This window comes from Ricinus communis, chromosome 5 (genome assembly GCF_019578655.1).
Source record: "Ricinus communis isolate WT05 ecotype wild-type chromosome 5, ASM1957865v1, whole genome shotgun sequence".
Classification (NCBI taxonomy): Eukaryota; Viridiplantae; Streptophyta; class Magnoliopsida; order Malpighiales; family Euphorbiaceae; genus Ricinus; species Ricinus communis.
The window spans coordinates 21086490-21105554 of NC_063260.1; the positions used below are offsets into that span (position 1 = coordinate 21086490).

General features: G+C 32.7%; 2 protein-coding genes across 2 annotated transcripts; both read right to left on the bottom strand.

Moving 5' to 3' along the window:
- Positions 1-2449: 2449 nt before the first annotated feature.
- Positions 2450-4593, bottom strand: LOC8284056 (purine permease 21). The gene is made up of 2 exons (XM_002519685.4): positions 4328-4593; positions 2450-3687 (listed from the first exon to the last, which is right to left on the bottom strand). Exons 1-2 carry the CDS (start codon positions 4362-4364, stop codon positions 2579-2581), a joined length of 1146 nt encoding a protein of 381 aa, XP_002519731.2. The 5' UTR covers positions 4365-4593; the 3' UTR covers positions 2450-2578.
- A 4077-nt stretch (positions 4594-8670) lies between these two features.
- On the bottom strand, positions 8671-15582 carry LOC8284010 (protein REDUCED WALL ACETYLATION 3). The gene is made up of 17 exons (XM_015719527.3): positions 15131-15582; positions 14983-15032; positions 13972-14063; positions 13381-13518; positions 13232-13288; positions 13075-13147; positions 12178-12336; positions 11699-11848; positions 11339-11594; positions 10839-10954; positions 10667-10753; positions 10451-10539; positions 10265-10327; positions 10076-10132; positions 9520-9616; positions 9256-9411; positions 8671-9075 (listed from the first exon to the last, which is right to left on the bottom strand). Exons 2-17 carry the CDS (start codon positions 15013-15015, stop codon positions 9070-9072), a joined length of 1629 nt encoding a protein of 542 aa, XP_015575013.2. The 5' UTR covers positions 15016-15032; positions 15131-15582; the 3' UTR covers positions 8671-9069.
- Between the last annotated feature and the right edge of the window lie 3483 nt (positions 15583-19065).

Consider the following 19065-nt stretch of genomic DNA (forward strand, 5'->3'; position numbering starts at 1 on the left):
TTTCAGTACTAGAAATGGGTTCACTCCCTATTTTTATCACTTCCTAAGAGATAGGAGTTTCTATCTTATCATCTCATCCGAATGCCTATTTTCCAAGTATTTATTCTTTAAGGCAATCTCTAGAAATAGTGATGGAACACTAAGCACAAAGTAATGTCATCTTTACCTGTTTAAGCAGTTGTGCTTTCTGTCCTTTTCAAATAATGACTTAATTGTTGGAGTAGTTTTCTAGGCACACAGCCTAATACCATAATTAGATGTCTTTAACAGGTCTATTTCGATTTACATCAAAAATTATTACAATAAGACTACCTCTCATCTCTCTGCCTAGTGTCTTAATTGGCTCTATTATATCAATGGGTGCTTTGTTTAATTTCCTTAGGTTAGCAAATAAAATTTTGAATTTTTAAGTTAAAGTAGTGATCTTTTTTTTTTTTAATTCGTGAAGGTTATTATTCCTGTAATAACATTTAGTGAGCTTTACAATAGAATTACCTTTCGTTTATAATATTTTCTTTATTTTCTTAAATATTAGTAAATGAAAAATTTTAAATTTTAAATTTTAAATTTGTGATTTTCTTATTTATCATTGTATGTCAAAATACGTGAAAGTCAATCATGTTAAATTTGATGGACTCAAAAGTCAATATCTTTACGATGTAAAAATGGCTTAATTACAAAATTTTGAACTTTAAACTTTCTTTTTAGTTAATTTTTCGAAATTTACAAGATTATATCTAAGTTATAAGATTACTTTGTAAAATTACTCTTTGGTGCCAACCTTCCGGCTAAAATGTTGATGTACTATTGGTAATAAATAAGTCATTAAAATAAAAATTAGATATTTGTTGACTCCGCAACTTAGTTTTCTACCATCATAGCTCAAGAGTGATGTCCGGAAAACACTTAAATGTGGATACAATTTATAGATAGTGTTTGATTCAGAAGTTTAATACAATTTATAGTTGTTTCTCACTGAACAACTATATTAAAACGTTTAATAAAGATATAAGAAATAACAGTTGATTTCATCTCAATCAGTTGTTAATTATATCAGCTCTATTTTAGAGTTTTTTCTTATTAGCTAATAATTGATTTAATGTTTTTTATTTATTTAGATATTACTATTTTTATTTTTAATTTATTTTTATTAGTTAAATAATTATAATATTTATAATTAAGGTATTTAGAATTAGAAATATTTATTAGTAGAATTTAAATTTTTATTTTTATTTTTTAAATAATTTTGAGAAATATTTTTAATAATAAATATAATTGAGCTAAAAATTAATATTTTTAATTATTATAAATTATTTTTATTAATTTATATCATTGAATATAATATTATATTTAATGATAAATTATAATTTCAATAATCATTTAACATACTAACAATAATCATCGCTAGGTTATCACCATTCTGGGTTACCAACAGTTGTATTGATTAGTCGAATCAAACAGGGTCATAAATTCTGAAAAAAATTAGTAACACTATTAAAAAGTCCAAAATTTAGGAATTTTTTAGATAATTAGATCTATAAAGGATTATTTTGAAATTAATATATCTTACTTAAAATGTGCACATATAATATTTGATGTGGATGTATAAATGAGTGGTGGAAAAAATTAGATTAGGTTTATTGCTTGAATGGATATGGTTTTCATCCTGGACCCATCTTCATCACATCCCCAATATACACTTGCATCTGTCATTTTCTGTTATGTCGAGAGATGCAGCGAATTTCTCGCATTCAATAAATATAAGAAAAAATATAAAGAAAAGGTGAATTCATTAACTTAATTTAATTTATAATAATAGTAATATCCAAATTTAGATTAAAATTAGTTTGTATACAGTCACTAACATCCATATTTTATTTGAATATCTATTAGAGAATTTTATAAAATAGCATTTAGGCCTCAAAATTCTCATTGATTTGAGAAAAAGTTAGTTTTTCTTTTAAATTGAGAAGCCGCCACCATATATCAAATGATTTTATTGCATCATAAAGATTTAGCAAATTGTGAGGATAGTGGGTGAAAGTCATTGATGTTTGACAATGACTCACAACCAGATTTTCTGTATTGTTTGGGAACGTCAAGCAAAAGACTCCCCTGTCGTTTTTGAATTTTCAATTTGTTTTGCTATAATTTACCTCAATGAATCAATGGCATTTTTTGGCTTTTCATTTTAGGTTTTTTTTTTTTCTTTTTTCGTTTGAAGTCATTGGATCATTTTTCTCATTTGAGAAGTTTCTTCCTTCGTCTACTCCGTCTCAAAAGGCGGATAGCGGGAATCGAACCCATGTCTTCTCCTCGGTAAAGAGAAATTTTACCATTCGACTATATCCGCATCCGCATTTTTTCTTTTCGTTCTTGATACACAATACTTGAATTATATTTGTGAAGAGCTATACTCGATATTTAAGTCTGAATTTCAGACCAACCAAGAACATAAAACCTTAGATGAATTCATTTAACTAAATACAATACAATCTCTGTCTCTTTTCTATCTGTAGGGGAAGCAGAGCTTTTAGGGTTGTGGTGATATTTTGCTATTGAAACCCATTGGCATTGTTCATATATTAAACTTGTTTGAATCTTCAGGAACCTCTCGACTGTCGTTACTTCCTCCTGTCTTGAACTTGTAATCATCAAGATAATGCTGATAGGCGTACGAAACAAAGCCCCAAATAGCTATCAGCATCGAAATCACCTTCAGACCATTCATCTTTTCATGGAAAACAAAGACAGCCAGCACCGGAACCATAGGCAAACCAAAAGTGCTGATGATGTTAGAGAAGAGTGAAGAGACTTCGAAGACCAGTCCTGTACACCCGATTGAGAACACCTGCCAACATATTGCTGTCCAAATCAAAGTCATCAGGTAGGACACCTGCCCTAATTCAAACTCCTCCATTTCTTTCCTTAAGCCCTTCCATTCTCCGCTTGCAAAAAGTCCTACTAGAACAATTAGAGTAGCAACAAACGCTGGGTACAGTATCATATCCAAAACCACCTTGAAAGTTTCCTGTTTTAACACTTTCTTGAAACAGAACTGAGTTGAAGAAAGCATCAACCCATATCCAGCAGAAGCACCGACGGTGCATAGAAACCCGATTTCATATTTTTTCTTAGACGCCTCCTTCGATTCTGTGGAGTCATTTTGGAAAACAAGGAGGACAGAGGATATGGTTAGAAGGACTACAGAGTTGAGAATGAAAGGAGTAAGCTTCTGTGAATTGAGGAAGAAGGAAAACAAAGCATTGAAGCCCAACTGAGTTGCACAAATCAGAGTGTAAGTAGATACGGGCAAGTATAGGAGCCCAAGTGCGTAGAGCAAACAGTTCGCTGCTAAAAATACGCCAAATACCACATAAATTAAAGCAAGCTTTAACTTGGAGGGAGAAGTTTTGTCGGTACTATTTGCGGCGGAAGTTTTGAGTGGTGATAGGAAGTAAAACAAGAGGATAATAGGAAAGCCAGCAGCTTGTACGAACGCTGCCATCCAATTGCTGTTACCGCCTTTTTCAAAGTATAATCTTCCCAGGATTGTAGCAGCCGTCTGGCCAGCAAGAAGGAAGAATACGTAAATTGATATTTTTAGCCACCACTTGTAATTTTTCAGTGGAGGGAATGTCGGCATAGTTGTTTGCTCAGGTAGGTTTGCTGCTTCTACTTCCTGGCCTGGCAAGAACACAAATAGAATGACTGGTTCCAGTATTAAGTCTAAAGAAGAAGAGTATATATGCAATCTTTTCCATACAAACAGGCATTTTATATATCCAAGAAAGGTATTCGTCAAGTAGTCTAGTAGTCGATGATCTGCTCTTCATGAATCTTTAATCTTTTTCTCTGCGCAATATATTTTTAAATATCAAAACAACCTTCGCGAACTGAATTATAAACCTCACAGCCTCCCCAAGATGACCCAGACATGTACATGTAGATATAAATTATCTGCACATTTGTTATGAATGATACTAGGAACCATGATGTCAAGCATTGGACAAAAAGACTTAGCTCCAAGAAACCGCATGTGGCAAGGCTGTGGTTGTCCACACCACTTTTCATCAAAGCCAGCTCATTGCTGTTCCTTCTAGTAAGTATCTAAATTAAGAAACTGAACATATCTCTTGAACTAATTGCTCTTAAAACTTTATTTGCCTTTCCCAATCAAAAAGATCACTTGGAAATTTTGATTCATAAAATGATTACCTCTTCTACCAAGTTTTATATATACTCCTGTAACAAGTACCCGTTTCTTTCTTTGCTATAAACATGAAATAACTGAAAGCAGTAAAGAGTTAAAACAAAACTCGCTCACCCATAATTTGGAGTTGCACTTCTTGAGCTTTCTCCATTCTCACAGTTGGAGAACTTCAAATCGATCAATCTCAAGCAGAGAGAGAGAGAGAGAGAGAGAGAGAGAGAGAGTGAGTGAGTGAGAGTGAGAAGGACGGAGAACTTTTTAAGAGTTCATGTGGACAAAACAAAAGAAATGCACTCCTCGCTTCATTTTTTTCAGTTTTTTAGATTCTTTGCTTTTGGACGCTTTGTTTTTATTTTTGGTATTTTTAATATATTATTTTACCCCATATACGTACACATATAACTCTCACTCGTAAGGATGATGACCACTTACAAGGGTTTAGGGCTGAGAAAAGATATGAATTAGGGGTCTTCTTAGGCGATGATGGCCTCATGCTTGTCATTTAGCAGAGAACGATGCTTTATTTTATCAAGGCAAAAGGGCCTTTTTCAGTTAGATCTTTCAGAGTTGAATCCAATTTGCGGTCTAGTTATACCCAGAATAATATCAGGTAAATTACATTTTAGTGATCCAGTGGCGGCCTACTTTCGTAATTTCCAGCGAAACATGGGACATTACAATTACAATCATCTCATGAACATCTCCATCTATTATTGCTTAAACCAGAATTTATTACGTGCTTATTTCTTCTACTAATTGCTCGAGCTGTTTGCGTCATTATTGCTTCTTGCTTTTTAGTTGATCTTGCGAAACGTCATGATACCTATCGTCTTTCCCAAATTTGTTTACTTTATCTTGAACATTTTTTGGACCAATTAAAATAGAAACTTTATTCATAAACCATGAATCAATAGACTATCAGTTTCAGGCCTTCTTATAAAGGAGTAACTTTAGCAAGTGATAAATAAAAGAAAAAAAAAAAAAACTTTTTCATCAAAATTTCATTTTTTGGCCCACTGCCCGATCGGTGGTATTTTTTTTATTATTAATTAGTTTTAATAAATAAATATTAATATTTTTTAAAAAATTTTATAGTCTTTAAGATTTTGAATTCTTTTTCTATAAAAATTTAATGAAAATCTATTACAAGAATGTTGAAATCTCCTTTTATAGGAATGGTGAAGAAAAATAAAATAAATAAAATTAAATCTAACATTTAATCAATCTAACTCGCCAAAAAACATCTATAAAATTGATGAAATGTTTTATGGCAATCAAAAATGGGGTGAATTGGTTGTTTATAAAAATCAATTTAAACTAAAAAGTTTTGCTTCGAAAAACACGAGTTAAAACCAATATTAGCGAAAGTAATTAACCAATCCAATACGAGAATACAAGTAACAAAATAAATATAAGTAAATAAAAAGAGCTTAGAGAAGAGAAAATTAAACTCAAGAGTTTATAGTGGTTCGACCAATTCTTTGCCTACATTCACTCCTCAAGCTTCACTTGAGTTTTTTACAATCAATGATCATTTTATGGTTAAGGTTAAACCCAAGTGTTTCCAAGCTCACACACAAACTTATTACAAGTGTTTCAATGGCTAACACTCAAACCCAAGTGTTTTCTATGGCTAACACTCTAACCAAAATATTTTCTATGGCTAACATTCTAACCTAATTTAAAATTTTCAATTTTAATTACAAGAGCAATTAAATCCCAACAAGTGCTCAACCAAATCCTTTTGAGTTTTGAATATAGAAATTAATCACTCAACTATCCAAAGATTCAAACCCTTTCTTGAATCTTCAATACATGAAGAATTTTATGAAAAAATAGAAGTTGTTGAGAGATATAACAAATAGGAGGGTGAAGAAAATGCTCTTGCTTGACCTAGAACACTTAGAAATTATATTTAAATACTTCTAAGTGAAATAGAGACGTTATACTCTCATTAAATGCAAATCTAGCTGTTGTAACAGCTTTTAAAAATGCAACTTCACGGGTGGGAATAATTCTTCACGACTATCAGTGCGAAAAATATATTTGAATAACTGAAATCCGTCGGCCATGAACAATACTTCACGTTTGGGAACCCAAATTTTACGGCTTGGGAATTTTGGCTGTGAATGCTACTGGACTTGTAAGGAAAAAGTTCTTCACGAGTGTGAATTTTTGTTCAGGACTAGGAAGATTTCTTCATAGCCATGAAGAGCTACTTTCATGGCTAAGAATGTTGGCCCTGAGTGTTTCGCCAATTATCTGCTTTTCAGTCATGAGTTTGACTATTTAAAATCTCGAAATCTTGAACTATATAACTCCAAATGGTAAATTATTTTTCTTAGAAACTTTGGTCAATCCACTTAAACATCGTAGTTTTGAGAAATTTCAAAATTAGTAATCTTCATACTCCAAAAAATTGAAACATTTTATTGCTCATTTAGTCTTGACAGTTTGGACATGCTTCAGTATTTCAGCTATTACGGTTTCTATACATCTTAGATTTATATAAGATCTTTTCCAAATGAAACTAAACTCCCAGGGCTATAAATTTTAAAGAATGGCATATTAAAATTCTTATAGAAATAATGTCACCAATTCTAATTAACCTCATATATTGTAGTCCAATATGACAGCTTGAGCATAATTCACTCAAAAATCTGAAATTCTACCTCTTTAGCTCCAAAAGTTATTCTAGTTTTTATTCCTGAAGATATACTGATGTAGCTATCCATCCGTGTATGACTTGCCCTCATAAACTCTTTCAACTAGTATAGATCTTCAAACTTCAGCAACCGATTTTATTTTATGGAGATCATATTTGTTCACATGAGTTTCTTGACTCCATATGCTCTTTATATATTCTATCACTCTTCCCATATTTATTACTTTGTGATTTTATCTTAATTTTCATATTGACTCAAATATTAAAAGTATTGACTCTTGAATCCATTTTCACACTTATGTCTTCGCTTCATTTATATGTATCAATGATAATTAAAAATTACCTACTAAGAACAACAATACTAAACAAGATTGTTAGTAGTAATAATATTTTGCATCATTAAAATCACATATGAAACAGTAGAGTCAACAATTGATATATGGCTTAGTACTATCAGATGGAGCGTTCTTCCCACGAAATTACAATTTACTATTTCGTTAACATGATTGATAATTATTATAAACAGATTTCTTTACTTGTACTTTTTGATATTTGATATTTATTTTTATCTTTTATATCAAGATGTATTTATTAATTCTTATGAATGAAATATCTATATTTCTTCTAAAAAATAAAATAATATATAAAATTCCTACTAATCAATATGAATTGTTATTGAGTTTTATGAAAACATATATTTAAAATTTTTTAATTTCATATATATTAGCTTTTTTAGCTTCTTATGTACTATTTTTTAAATATATTTTTAAAACAAAAATAATATTTTTAAACTTAGAAAATAAATTAATATTAAAATCAAAATTAAAAAAGTTAATTTTTAACCTATATTCTTAGATGCTAACGACACTTTTCAATCTGTAAATGGTTTACCCAAAAACTTACCAACTCACCCTATTTGAAACCCAGGACCTTTCCCTCGCTTGTACGTGAGAGTTCCATCGTCCCTCGTATCGATATAGAATGGAAGGCACTTATAGATAACCACTGCTTGGAAAGGCTTACCCGTAATCTAATCACTGCCGGTAGATTGAGATAATAATTCAGATTTCATTAACCGGTGGTTGCGGCAAGAAATATCCAAAAACTGCTCTTAAAGAAAAAGCTGATTTGAATAATCGGATGAGCCAAAATAAATAGCTTCAACAAAAATTTGGGGACTAGTTTTTCTCTTTTGACAATAAAAAGCACAGCCATAAAAGACTCGAATAGTCAATCATCATATTCTCGGCAATAAGAAGGGGCATCCGAACCGTTGGTAGTGTCACCCGACCGTCAACAGAGGTACTCATCCAAAGGACAAACACATCGGCAATCAGCCAGACCATTCTGACGGCAACACCACCTGCCCCAAGATCCCAATGATCTCTACAACTGTGACGGCGAGAAGCAAAACTAGGCCACTAAAGCTACGGGGAAAAGAAAAAAGAAAAAGAAAAAGAGAAACAGCCACCAATTCGCGATTAAACCTAGAGAGAGGGAAAAGGAGCATAAATAAACCCACAGAAAGAGGGAAGGAGGAGCGGAAGAGGGGAAGCCACCATTAAATGAGAGATCCCCAGAGGCGGCCCTAAGCACAGTAAAATTAGGGCAAAAAAACTATGACGGCGGAGTTTCTTTTTTTTTTTTTTAAGGGAGAGAAGAGTTAATTCATGATAATCCTTTGTCTTCAAGATGTGCGGTGACATCCAAACTCATGAAACACTAATTGTATAAAATAAGGTCAAATTTAATTCCTAAGCTGTTAGTATGCACTAGACATAAGAAGTTCAGATTTCCAATAAAATTGCTCTAGTATTGAATCTTGAATTCGTTTAATAAAGAAAACAAACCTATGTCACGGAAACCTACATTTCTTTCATCAATCGCATCAGATGGAAAAGAAAAAGAACAAAAACAACAAAAAAGAATATATGGTGATATGCAACATTATGAAAAGAATCTATTTCGTGTCATTCTTCTGCGTGCTGCCCAAACACCGATGCAAATCCAGTGTCCAGCTTCAGCTCTGTCAAGGCATCAGAGAGCATTTCCCCCCTTAGGTTGTTGAAAACACTCTTCTTAAGCTAGATCTTCAAGCAACATTTTCCAGTTTCTCTTATTTCGATTCATCTCTCTCTTTGTATGTCCAACAGAAAATCTCTATGTATATTCTCTTTCTAGTCTTCATTTGTCAGGCCTGTGTCAAGTCAGATTGTTCAATTTTCCAATCACGCAAAAGAGCTGCGCATGCGCATTTATCATTCAAACTGTTACTGTATAACAATTATGCATCTCATATCATACTTTAGGTTCAATAAATTCTCAATCCATCACCAGCTAAATGGGATTATTAACGAGCAAGCAGCGAGGAGCTTACAGAATGAGGGATCTGAAGCAGAATGAGTGAGACGAAATATAGAAAGAGAGAAATAGTAGCGCCTGCAACAAAATTATAAAACAGCCGCCGGTTGTCTTTTGTGGGTATGAAAACTGTCTTTAACGTATTGGTTAATTCAAAAAGCCTATGAGATACCTGCAGAAGTGAGAACAACGACAGAACATAACAAAAGAACAACTCAAATTAGTGACTACTACTGGCTCTTAAAACATTATAGGGCGAAGAAAAGAAGTTGGTGCTTACTAAGACATAGATGGCAGTTGTGAGCATGAAATTAAGCAAAGGATATTCTGGTATAATAGAAAGAAGCCACTTAGGCTGTCCATTGGGCACGTTTGATCTGCCAATAAATATAAGAAGGTTAGAAATTGCAATGTCCTAGCTCTAGAAGAAGAAATAATTATTTCCATCAAGTATTTTCTGGAAATTGTTGCCTTGCTGCTGCATTAGTAAATGAGCTTTTGATAATGTCTATTTTTCCTCACTTGTAAGTCCAGATGAAGAGAAAAAGAAGTGAATTCAAGTCCAGAAGGAGATCTAGTAAAGATAAGCATATGCGGTTGTTGAACCAAACACAGTCACTCGTTACAGAAAGGGTAATAACCAATTTGAGGTAAACTGTGTTTAAATCATATATCATATTCCAATATTTTAACAGTTGTCATGCTTTGCAAGTTTTCCATTGAATATTCTCAAAAAAAGATTTCCATAGAAGCCTCTTTTATGAATCATCCTTCCATACTTCAAACTCAGTTTAAGGGAGGAGAGAAAAAGAAAACAAAAGTATTTTAGTCCAAACCTCAGCCAGATGTGGAATTGCGAAATATAGGTCTCCAGAGTAATCTTGCCGAGCCAACTGTTGAAGAAAGTAAAAGAATTAGAGCAAGCCAAAATGTTAGGGCAAAGTAACTCAAACTCCAAGTGACCAAGAAAATCTGAGATTCTTTGCCCTGTAAGGAGGTAAAGTAATGTAGGTAAAACAACATACGCAAAGAGAGTCAAAGAGAAATTCCGAAGCTGTTGAGTGCAATTCCGCAGGCAAATATAAACGCTGTAATCAAGCAGCATTTATAATAAGATACTGGAGAATTAATTAATTCATATCATGGGAAACACGTTGTAAATGCCACCCATGATCATGTCCAACAATTAGTATCTCCATTTTTATACATACGTGATAGGTATCCAGGATGTATAGGGGTGATACTTGTTGTATGTAACCTTGTCCAGCTTGTAAATATATTCGTACCACAAGCAGCCAACCTTGAAAAGGTAAAGACAAAATCAAACAACAATCAGATGGAAGAAAAGAAAAAAAAAAAAAAACAGAAAATGAAGAATCTATAAGTAAATAACACTTCTTCTAAGTTTACAAAATTATGAAAAATACCAATGAGGCAACTGCTACAATCCCTGTTTTGATCGAGAGTCTCCTTTTCGTTTCAGATTCCTCCAATTTCTCCATCCATTTCTCTATCTGAATTTAAGACACTTTAAAAGATCTAGATGTTGCAGCAATAAGAAGGAAAACACAAGAGATGTCCGAGTATTCAAATAATTACATTCGGGTGATAATATGCATATATCATCCCAATGATCCAAATATAGCGATCAAGTCCAGATCTGAAATGCCACTCGTGCATTCGAGGGAGATCTGGCTTTGCAGGATCAGTATACCCTGCCATACAAAGCGACAATTATTCATATGCAGAAGCCAAAGAACTAAGCATTGCCATTTGAAAAATTGAAATAACAATCAAGTTAGCACTTGCTTTGAGTTAAAATAGCCAGATTAACATGCATAAATACTTAAAGGTTTATCATGGCCATTTGAGTGAGATATGCATATATAAGAGCAACAGCCAAATTAAATACAAAAATGTTGTTAATAATAATACAGACATAAAACACAACCAATAACAAGGAAGCATAAGCTACCCAATGAAAACGCAAATGCTCACGCGGACGATAACAAGTTAAGTGAGCAATAGGGTGTTTCAAATTAAACTTCCCAATCAAGTAAACATGAAGCAAAACAAGAAAAGATATCTCAGATACTGACCTAATAGGAAGAATAGAGGACTCCAAAGAATGTCAAAAACTCCAGGTATTTCCCAAATCAAGATAACCACAAGAAAGCATGATAGAATCTTAACAGCCATCACTGAACTATTCTCGTTATACTTGTTAAATATACCCAGGGCCCCATACACCATCAGAGTAAATAATGTGTGCATAGGGCAAATGTAATACAGCATATAGTCATTGTTGAGAACAATGGAGCAAAACGCCACAAAGAAATTGAGCCGCCACATCATCTGCACAAATTGGTATTTCTTTTAAAACCATTGTTATCAGTAATATGTTGATAAAAAGAAAAGGTTATTTCTTGTTGTGCAATGATATATTCACTAAATAATACCTGAGCAAAGCGTGCAAGGCTAAAATCCTTTCTAATGTAATAATAAGAGAAGTTTCCAAATCCAGTCATCCAAACATATGCAGCAATAAAGACACGTATTGCATTGTATATCTCTGTTGCAGCAAAGTAATGGTACATTAAGAACAGGACCTGTTAAAACAAAGTGCAAAACAAGAACCAAAGCAGGGGTTAATGAAGCTGGAAACTGTGCAAAGCTATTTTTTAATGACAGTCATACCTTGTTCAGCAACTAAACAAGAAGTATAACTGCTCTCTAATACTCAATCAAAACTTAGGAATTGAAATTTATGGATCAAGGTTTTCTGGTTAACATTATTGATCCCAATTACATGGCAAAAACTTGAAAAGCAAAGTCATACAGCTTAACAACTTCTGATTCTATAGTTTCTCGGCAACATTTTGTCAGAGTTGCAATGTGTTTACCAAAACAATACAATATATATAAAAGAAAAACTTGCCTGCATCCATCCTTTCCATTCCTCAGTTTGATGTCGGTTAAGGTAAAGTATGGCTTTTCCAGAAAATGCTGACTTGTCATTGTGTTTCTTCAGGGAAGTCATAGCTGATACTATAATGAGAAGAAAGTAGAGGAAGAGGAAAAGGTCGCGACTGTAGCTCTGCACAAGAAACATCAAGAAAAATATGATTAATGATAACAATAATGAACCCGAAATATTTTCTTAAGGAAGCATGCATATAAAGCATGACCTTCTGCATCACTATCCACTAACCAGAAAAGAATATTATTTCTTATATGCCACATAAGCAGACATATTTCAATTCAAACATGATGTTTCTCTTTTTCTGTTTTCTGTTTTAATTTATTGATGGTGCAAGACCAGTAGAATGGGGTTGGTTGGTATATGTCATGTTCACTATTACTGCTATGGGTAGTATGTCATGTTCCCTTTTTCAACATTCAAATGACTTTGCTGCACATGGTAAATGTTTTGCCAAACTGAGCCAGAAAGTATAGTGTATAGGTTTCTGCCATGAATTGCATTTTCTTTGCATTGAAAGATTTACTTAAAAGCCTAAACTATCACATCACTTAAGCCTTGAAACTATGCATTCCCATTTAAGGATGGCCAATAGATAATGGAAATATCCCTTTTTCTTACTAACAAAAGCTGCTAAAATGCAAAATGATTAGCATGCTCCAGATGATAAATGGAAAAAAGCACCGTAATTAAACATAAAGAAGATAAATACCCAAATCATTTCAAGAAATAGAAAACTAAAACCCTAAAAAGACCCATTCTACATTATTAAACTTGAAGTAGCATTTCATTGCAAACCCGCATTAGATGAAATCATAAGAAAGGACAAAAACATAAGCCAACAGTTAAAAGCACCTTGGCAGAGTCACCCAGCAAAGTTGTGCGATCGGATATATAGAAAAATATCATAATTGCGCCAAATTCAGACCTACAAGGATTTGTAAAGTAATACTTTAGGCAGAATAAGGATTAGCATTGATGCGTTTCACCATCCACAGTGTATTAGGCTTACATTGCTTTCAAAGTTGCTCGGTGCTCTAGCAAGAAAGCATCATCCATAGTCATAAACCTAGAAAGTCAAAACTTGCAGAAAGTAAGAAAGAATTCTAGTATACTCATGATAAAATTCTTGTGAGAGTACTGCATAAAGTAGCACGCGACCTGATTAGGTTCATTTTGATGGATGCACTATGAAATTTCATAGATGCTGTTCTTGGGAGGCCTCCTTCCAGCAAAACAGCCCGATCATCTTCCTTGATTGTCTCCTTTTCCAATTCAACCAAATTATTGTCTGAATGGCTGCAATCCAGAAGTTCAGTCACCAACTTAGGGAAATACAAATGTAAAAGTACATAATTCTTTTGTTACATCACTTTTATAGGTTGATGGAGTTTGGAGTCTTTTTGCTAAGAAGAGATAAGTTGTTCACTTCTTGCTACTTCTCAGAATAGAGAGCTTGGTACTTGGTTGCACCTTCTTGGTGCCTCACTGTTTTTCTTGACTCATCAAAGAAAAGGAGGAGAAAGGCAGAGAAAAAGGAACAAAACAACAGCGGATACATCTCTCCACCAAGTAACTCATTTCTAAAATATCACATATTTGATCAGTTTTTATAAGCGAGCTAATGCTTTGCATCAACCATTATCTAGTATTATCCTTATGAACAACAAGCCAGTGGATGTTAGTGAATACCATTAAAATAAAGCCCAATCCATAGAGTTCATATCTCAATGCTAGAGGAAATAAACTTACACTTTTGACGGAGATGAAAACTTCTTATAGTCTAAGAACTCCGAATATGCCCATGCAACAAAAACAGGTATAATTCCGAGCAAAAAGGACACCTGAGACACCATAAAGAAACTCCATTAGGCATGTAAGTGGCCATAACTTGGAGAAAAATGAGCTATGCAAGACAAACAACAGGCCCAAAAATGCTAAAAATGCAGAAAGCACTTTTGAATAAATACAAGCAAATCTTATAGTGCCTTTTCAGTTATATCTGTATTCTATATCAGAAGAATCATTGACATGCCAAAACAAAAGTGTATTAGACACATATCAATAACACATTGTAAGAATATAGACAACTCAAACTTAAACCAAAATTTTGCAACACTTGTACATCAAATCTCTGATAAACCAAAGCAGTTAGTGGCAAGAAAAAGAAAAAAGCAAGAGCAAAACAGTTTATTGCTTCTTCATTATATATGTGAAACACATCAAGTTTAAACAAATAAAACAGCTAAAACTGCAGTGCTATACACATATATCATCTCAAAATCATTAGCATTTTACAGAATGCAGTAAAAAGTGTGAGAAACTGTTTTTGACAGCAAAACACTAGGTCCTCCGAATGGAAGAACATAAGTTACAATCAGCATTTGATCAAACAGAACTTAGAAGTCTATCCCTAGGCCTAGCAAATAAAACCTGAAAACTAATTTTTGAAGTCATTAAATAGAATATATAAACAACAGAATAATCGATGTGCATCACTAAGCTTCTAAGTAATTGAATCATCGTCGTCTTGCTTTTTAAATATGTATCATTACAGTGCAAAGATCAGTTCAAAAATGTAATCATAGCAACTTTGAAAACTAGCATTACAACATCTAATCATGATAAATAACAAGTAAATTACAAATCCTTAAATTAGTCCTAAAGAAACAACCATACACATTACAAATCAACCAAAAAAAATAGATAATAATAATAATAATAATAATAATAATTGTAAAGCAATGCTCAACAGAATCTAACCTGTCCAGGCGTAATTCCTCCCGAAACCGCCATCTCCGATCCAAAAGTAACTAGCAAAAATTGGAAAGAAAGAAAATCAAGTGAGATCAATGACAATAAAAACAATCACCAAAACATACGTTCAAATTTAAATCAACAAAAAAACTACCAGAAAGAGAGAGAGAGAGAGAGAGGAGTGAAGGAAGATAGAGGGAGAGGAGTTTAGGACATGATGATAAATAATAGTAAGAGCAGGAAATCAGAGATCTGATGAAAGAGAGAGAGTTAAAGGAGAAGAGTTTGCTTGAAGATTTGACAAAAATGGCGGAGGAGAAGTCCCTCTCACTCCTCTACTCCTACAACGCTCGCTTGATTAGTTGGTGCGATTGTTGTTGCTGGTGGTGGTTTTCTTGTTGCTCTCTTGCTTTCATCAAATTTTTTTGCATTTTTTTAAGAAATTAATCTTCTCAGGAACAGATACTTTGCCATGCATTTGGTAATTTCTTTTTCTTTTTCTTCTTCTGCGGTGTGGACCGATTTAATCAGCGTATCTTTTGGTCTTAAGACCATTGATTAGTATGTGTCAACTGATGACATCAAAAAATAATATCAAATACTTTACTCGAGGACTCTCTCAAGTTCTTAAGTAAAAATTCTTTATCAACTAATTGTACACTCGAAACTTTCTTTATCCAATTACTTAAAGTGAAAATTTTTATTTCGAAAATCTTTCATTAGATTTATTAAGAGTTTAGTAAATAACTCGCCCGCACAGAAAAATAGGCCACAAATTCAATTAGAATGGTTTGCACTAAGCTTAGTTACAACTCTTTTTACCTGACACTTATCTGTATTTATTATTCCCAATCAATTATAGAAGAAAACTCATTTATTATTATTATTATTATTATGTTGGTATAGAGTTATTTGATTATTTTATTATCATATGGTTCTTACATAGCAATTGCTTTTTTCAAACATTTTTTTTAGAAAATAAGAATTAAATAAATTTGATAAAAGTAGGTATAGAAGAATTTAAGAGAAAAAAACATCAAAGAATAAATACAAAATTTGAAACTTATGCCTTCAACAACAAAGTTATCAGATCGAGATGGGCAAAAATGCATATCAATGTGTTTCGAGTTACGTGCTATTTAAGGCTCTTCAAAACTAGTTTACGAGGTCTGAACTTAGAGTTAACATTAGATGCTGATAGCAAGATTGAAAGCTCTTCCCTTCTCTAGACCCTCATTTAGTGTCTTTTCTTTGATTATTTCCATTCTTCATATTTCCTTAGATGTGTTCAGCAAAATCATCCCCATGTCAGTTTAGTCTTTAGTTTTGTCCCTACTCCACACTGATATCAGCAAATTTAGTTAAATGCTTAAAGAAAAATAGATTTACTATAAGGCAGTGGTATGATACATTTTGGAAAAATCATGGACATATTTTGGTGTTTTACTAGAGTAGAGTACTATTGTGGCACATATAGTACATTAGAATGACCCAATTATACACCTATGTGTTTTTTGAGTTACACAACTCTAACACCCTCCAATAAGCAAATACTTGCTGGCCTTGGCCTTTGTACATTCAGATTGGTATAATTACTATGACATTTTAATATGCATTTCCATCTCTCCTGTTCTATATAATTAGACACTTTAGTCCTTGATATATATATAATGTACAACACTCTAATCCTTCTATTAGTCAACAATTTGGAAATGCATTTAGTTGGAGCTAAAATGTCAGCATTTTTAAGTGATTTGCAATGACAATATCATCCTTAATGGTGTCTTTAACTACAAGAAGTTATCAGTGTTATATGAACATTTTGGTCCTCTTAAATTTTTGTTAATTGTTATATGGATGGAATTTAAGTAGGAAATTAGAATATCTAAAACCAAAATACCAGGGATGTAAATGTCCATTAAGGGAACATTCGAGGGCTGTCATAATGATTAACCCATTCCGAATTTGGTGGATTACTTCATCAAAGAGCAATCAATTATAAAGAGACAAAAAAGGGAACCCCTAATCTGATCATAGAAGCTTTCATTACATAGAGTATACAATTGGGGTTATAAATAACATTTTATTGTTGAAGATTAAAAGAAGAAGCAGCTAACGCACTGCTACGTACTAATTAGGCTGTGTTCTCTTCCTGCTTAAGGTTGGAGGTTAGAAGGTAGAGTGCAACATAAGCAATGCCCATAGTAATCAGTTACTTAAAAACACTTTTTGGACATTAATTATATCTGTATTTTGTTACTTTGATTTAGTACCTAGTCTAGTTTTAAATGCTTCTTTCTGAGCATTACATGCAGTCACGTGCCCCTCTTCCTTGGACTAAGTTTTTCATTGAAAAATCTCATCATGTTAGATGGTAATGATTGATGCCTTTCTGTATAATAATTCAGACGCAACATCCATATTAGATATATATATATCTGATTTGCCTTTTAATTTTGTTTAGAGAATATTTATTATTTTATAATTTGAGATTTAAGTTATTCAATGTTTACATATTGTATACTTCATTTAATAATAGATCATATTTCAATTTAAATAACATTAAAATTGAATAAATTTACTCTTCCTTTTATGTTAAGAGAGGAAATAATAAAACAAAATAAAATTAGCAGATTCATATTTCAATCTAATAATAAGTGCAAATTTTGTTTAATTAAATAAATTTACTTTCTTTTTATTTTTCCCCTCACTATTTTGTTATATTTGTTTGTGGGGTATTTGTTGGATCAGCAGCGTGAAAAGGCTTGGACATATTTTCACGAGACTGTAAATGAAGAAGAGTTAAATGGGCCAACCATAGGGCAAAAGCCTAATAATTGGTTCAAAGACGCACCAATTTGGAATAAGAAATTTGGCCCCTGAACTTGTTGCATCAGCTCAATGTGGTCTCTTTTTTTTTTTTTTTTTACTTTTTGTGACAAAAATAATAGTATTGTTTCCGATACAATTAAAAATGCTAGATTGCAGAGGAGGAAAATCTGCTCCGGTGATGCTATACGGAGGCTTCCGGTGGAGGAAAAACATCAGGGGCTGACTTGGGGTTGTCGACGATGGGGAGCTCATTTTCAGCGTGAGACAAGCGAAAGGACGGTGGCAGGAGGTTACACTTGCAGTGGCAGCGAGGAGGAGCAATCCTCTCCCCGATCTCGACGTCAATATCGGGAACAGGAGAAGAAGACGACGACGCTGATGATAGGAGGGAAAATAAAAAAGTTTGCGGTGGTTGTAAGAGGTGGCACTGGCGGCGGAAATGGGAAGGAGTGAAGGAGAAAGGGAGAAGGGGGTGATGGAGAGAGAGAAGAAAAAGGAAAAAGAAAAAAGAAAAGAAAATATTTTATTATGTTCTTTTTTTAATAATAAAAAATGAAAAATGCAAATGAGTCCCTCCCTTTAAAAAGTTACTATAACGACACTCTTGACCCAATTATTTTATTATTTATTTATTCATATATGTAAAATAAACTCATTAATATTTAATGTAATATTAATTTTAAAAATTTATCAAATTATCTTAATTAAAATTTAAATTCATAGGTATTACAACAAGCCAAATTAAACCTTACTTCTCGCTGTGCTGGAGTTGTAAATGTTGCTGGTTGAATGTTAATATAATTAGAAGAATGTCACCCATACAAAAACAATCCAACGTAGATCTTAAATTTTTACTAAAATCTCAAGGTGAACTCTTTAAACTCTGCCCTGATACCTTTTCAACAAAAGCTTAAAAAAGGCAAAACCTATTTTTTATTTATAATTACTCAACATCCAAAATAGATATTTTGAACCAAAAATGGTTTTTACCCTAGAAAAAATTATGTCAAACCTGGAAAATTCTTAATATATATCATAATATGAATATTTATAGTTTAACACTGGATGATTGATACATTCTCTATCATTTCAAACTAATAAATATGTCAATTATCTATCCATTTAGTGTATAGGTAAAAGCATATAATTAGACTACATATAATTTTCTCTCAACAAATATGTAATATTCGTCGCTCATCATTCAATTTATTTTTAAATTTTTTTATAATGTTTCTCTAAACCGTTATATCTATTATG

Excerpts from the sequence above, each read along its gene's own strand:
- LOC8284056 (XM_002519685.4), bottom strand. The coding sequence starts at position 4,364 with ATGGAGAAAGCTCAAGAAGTGCAACTCCAAATTATGG. Across the intron at positions 3,688-4,327 it reads AGTGCAACTCCAAATTATGG|GCCAGGAAGTAGAAGCAGCA; the intron begins GTGAGCGAGTTT and ends TGTTCTTGCCAG.
- LOC8284010 (XM_015719527.3), bottom strand. The coding sequence starts at position 15,015 with ATGGCGGTTTCGGGAGGAATTACGCCTGGACAG. Across the intron at positions 13,519-13,971 it reads TTTTCATCTCCGTCAAAAGT|CCATTCAGACAATAATTTGG; the intron begins GTAAGTTTATTT and ends TCTGGATTGCAG. Across the intron at positions 11,595-11,698 it reads GCCTTGCACGCTTTGCTCAG|ATGATGTGGCGGCTCAATTT; the intron begins GTATTATTTAGT and ends CAATTTGTGCAG.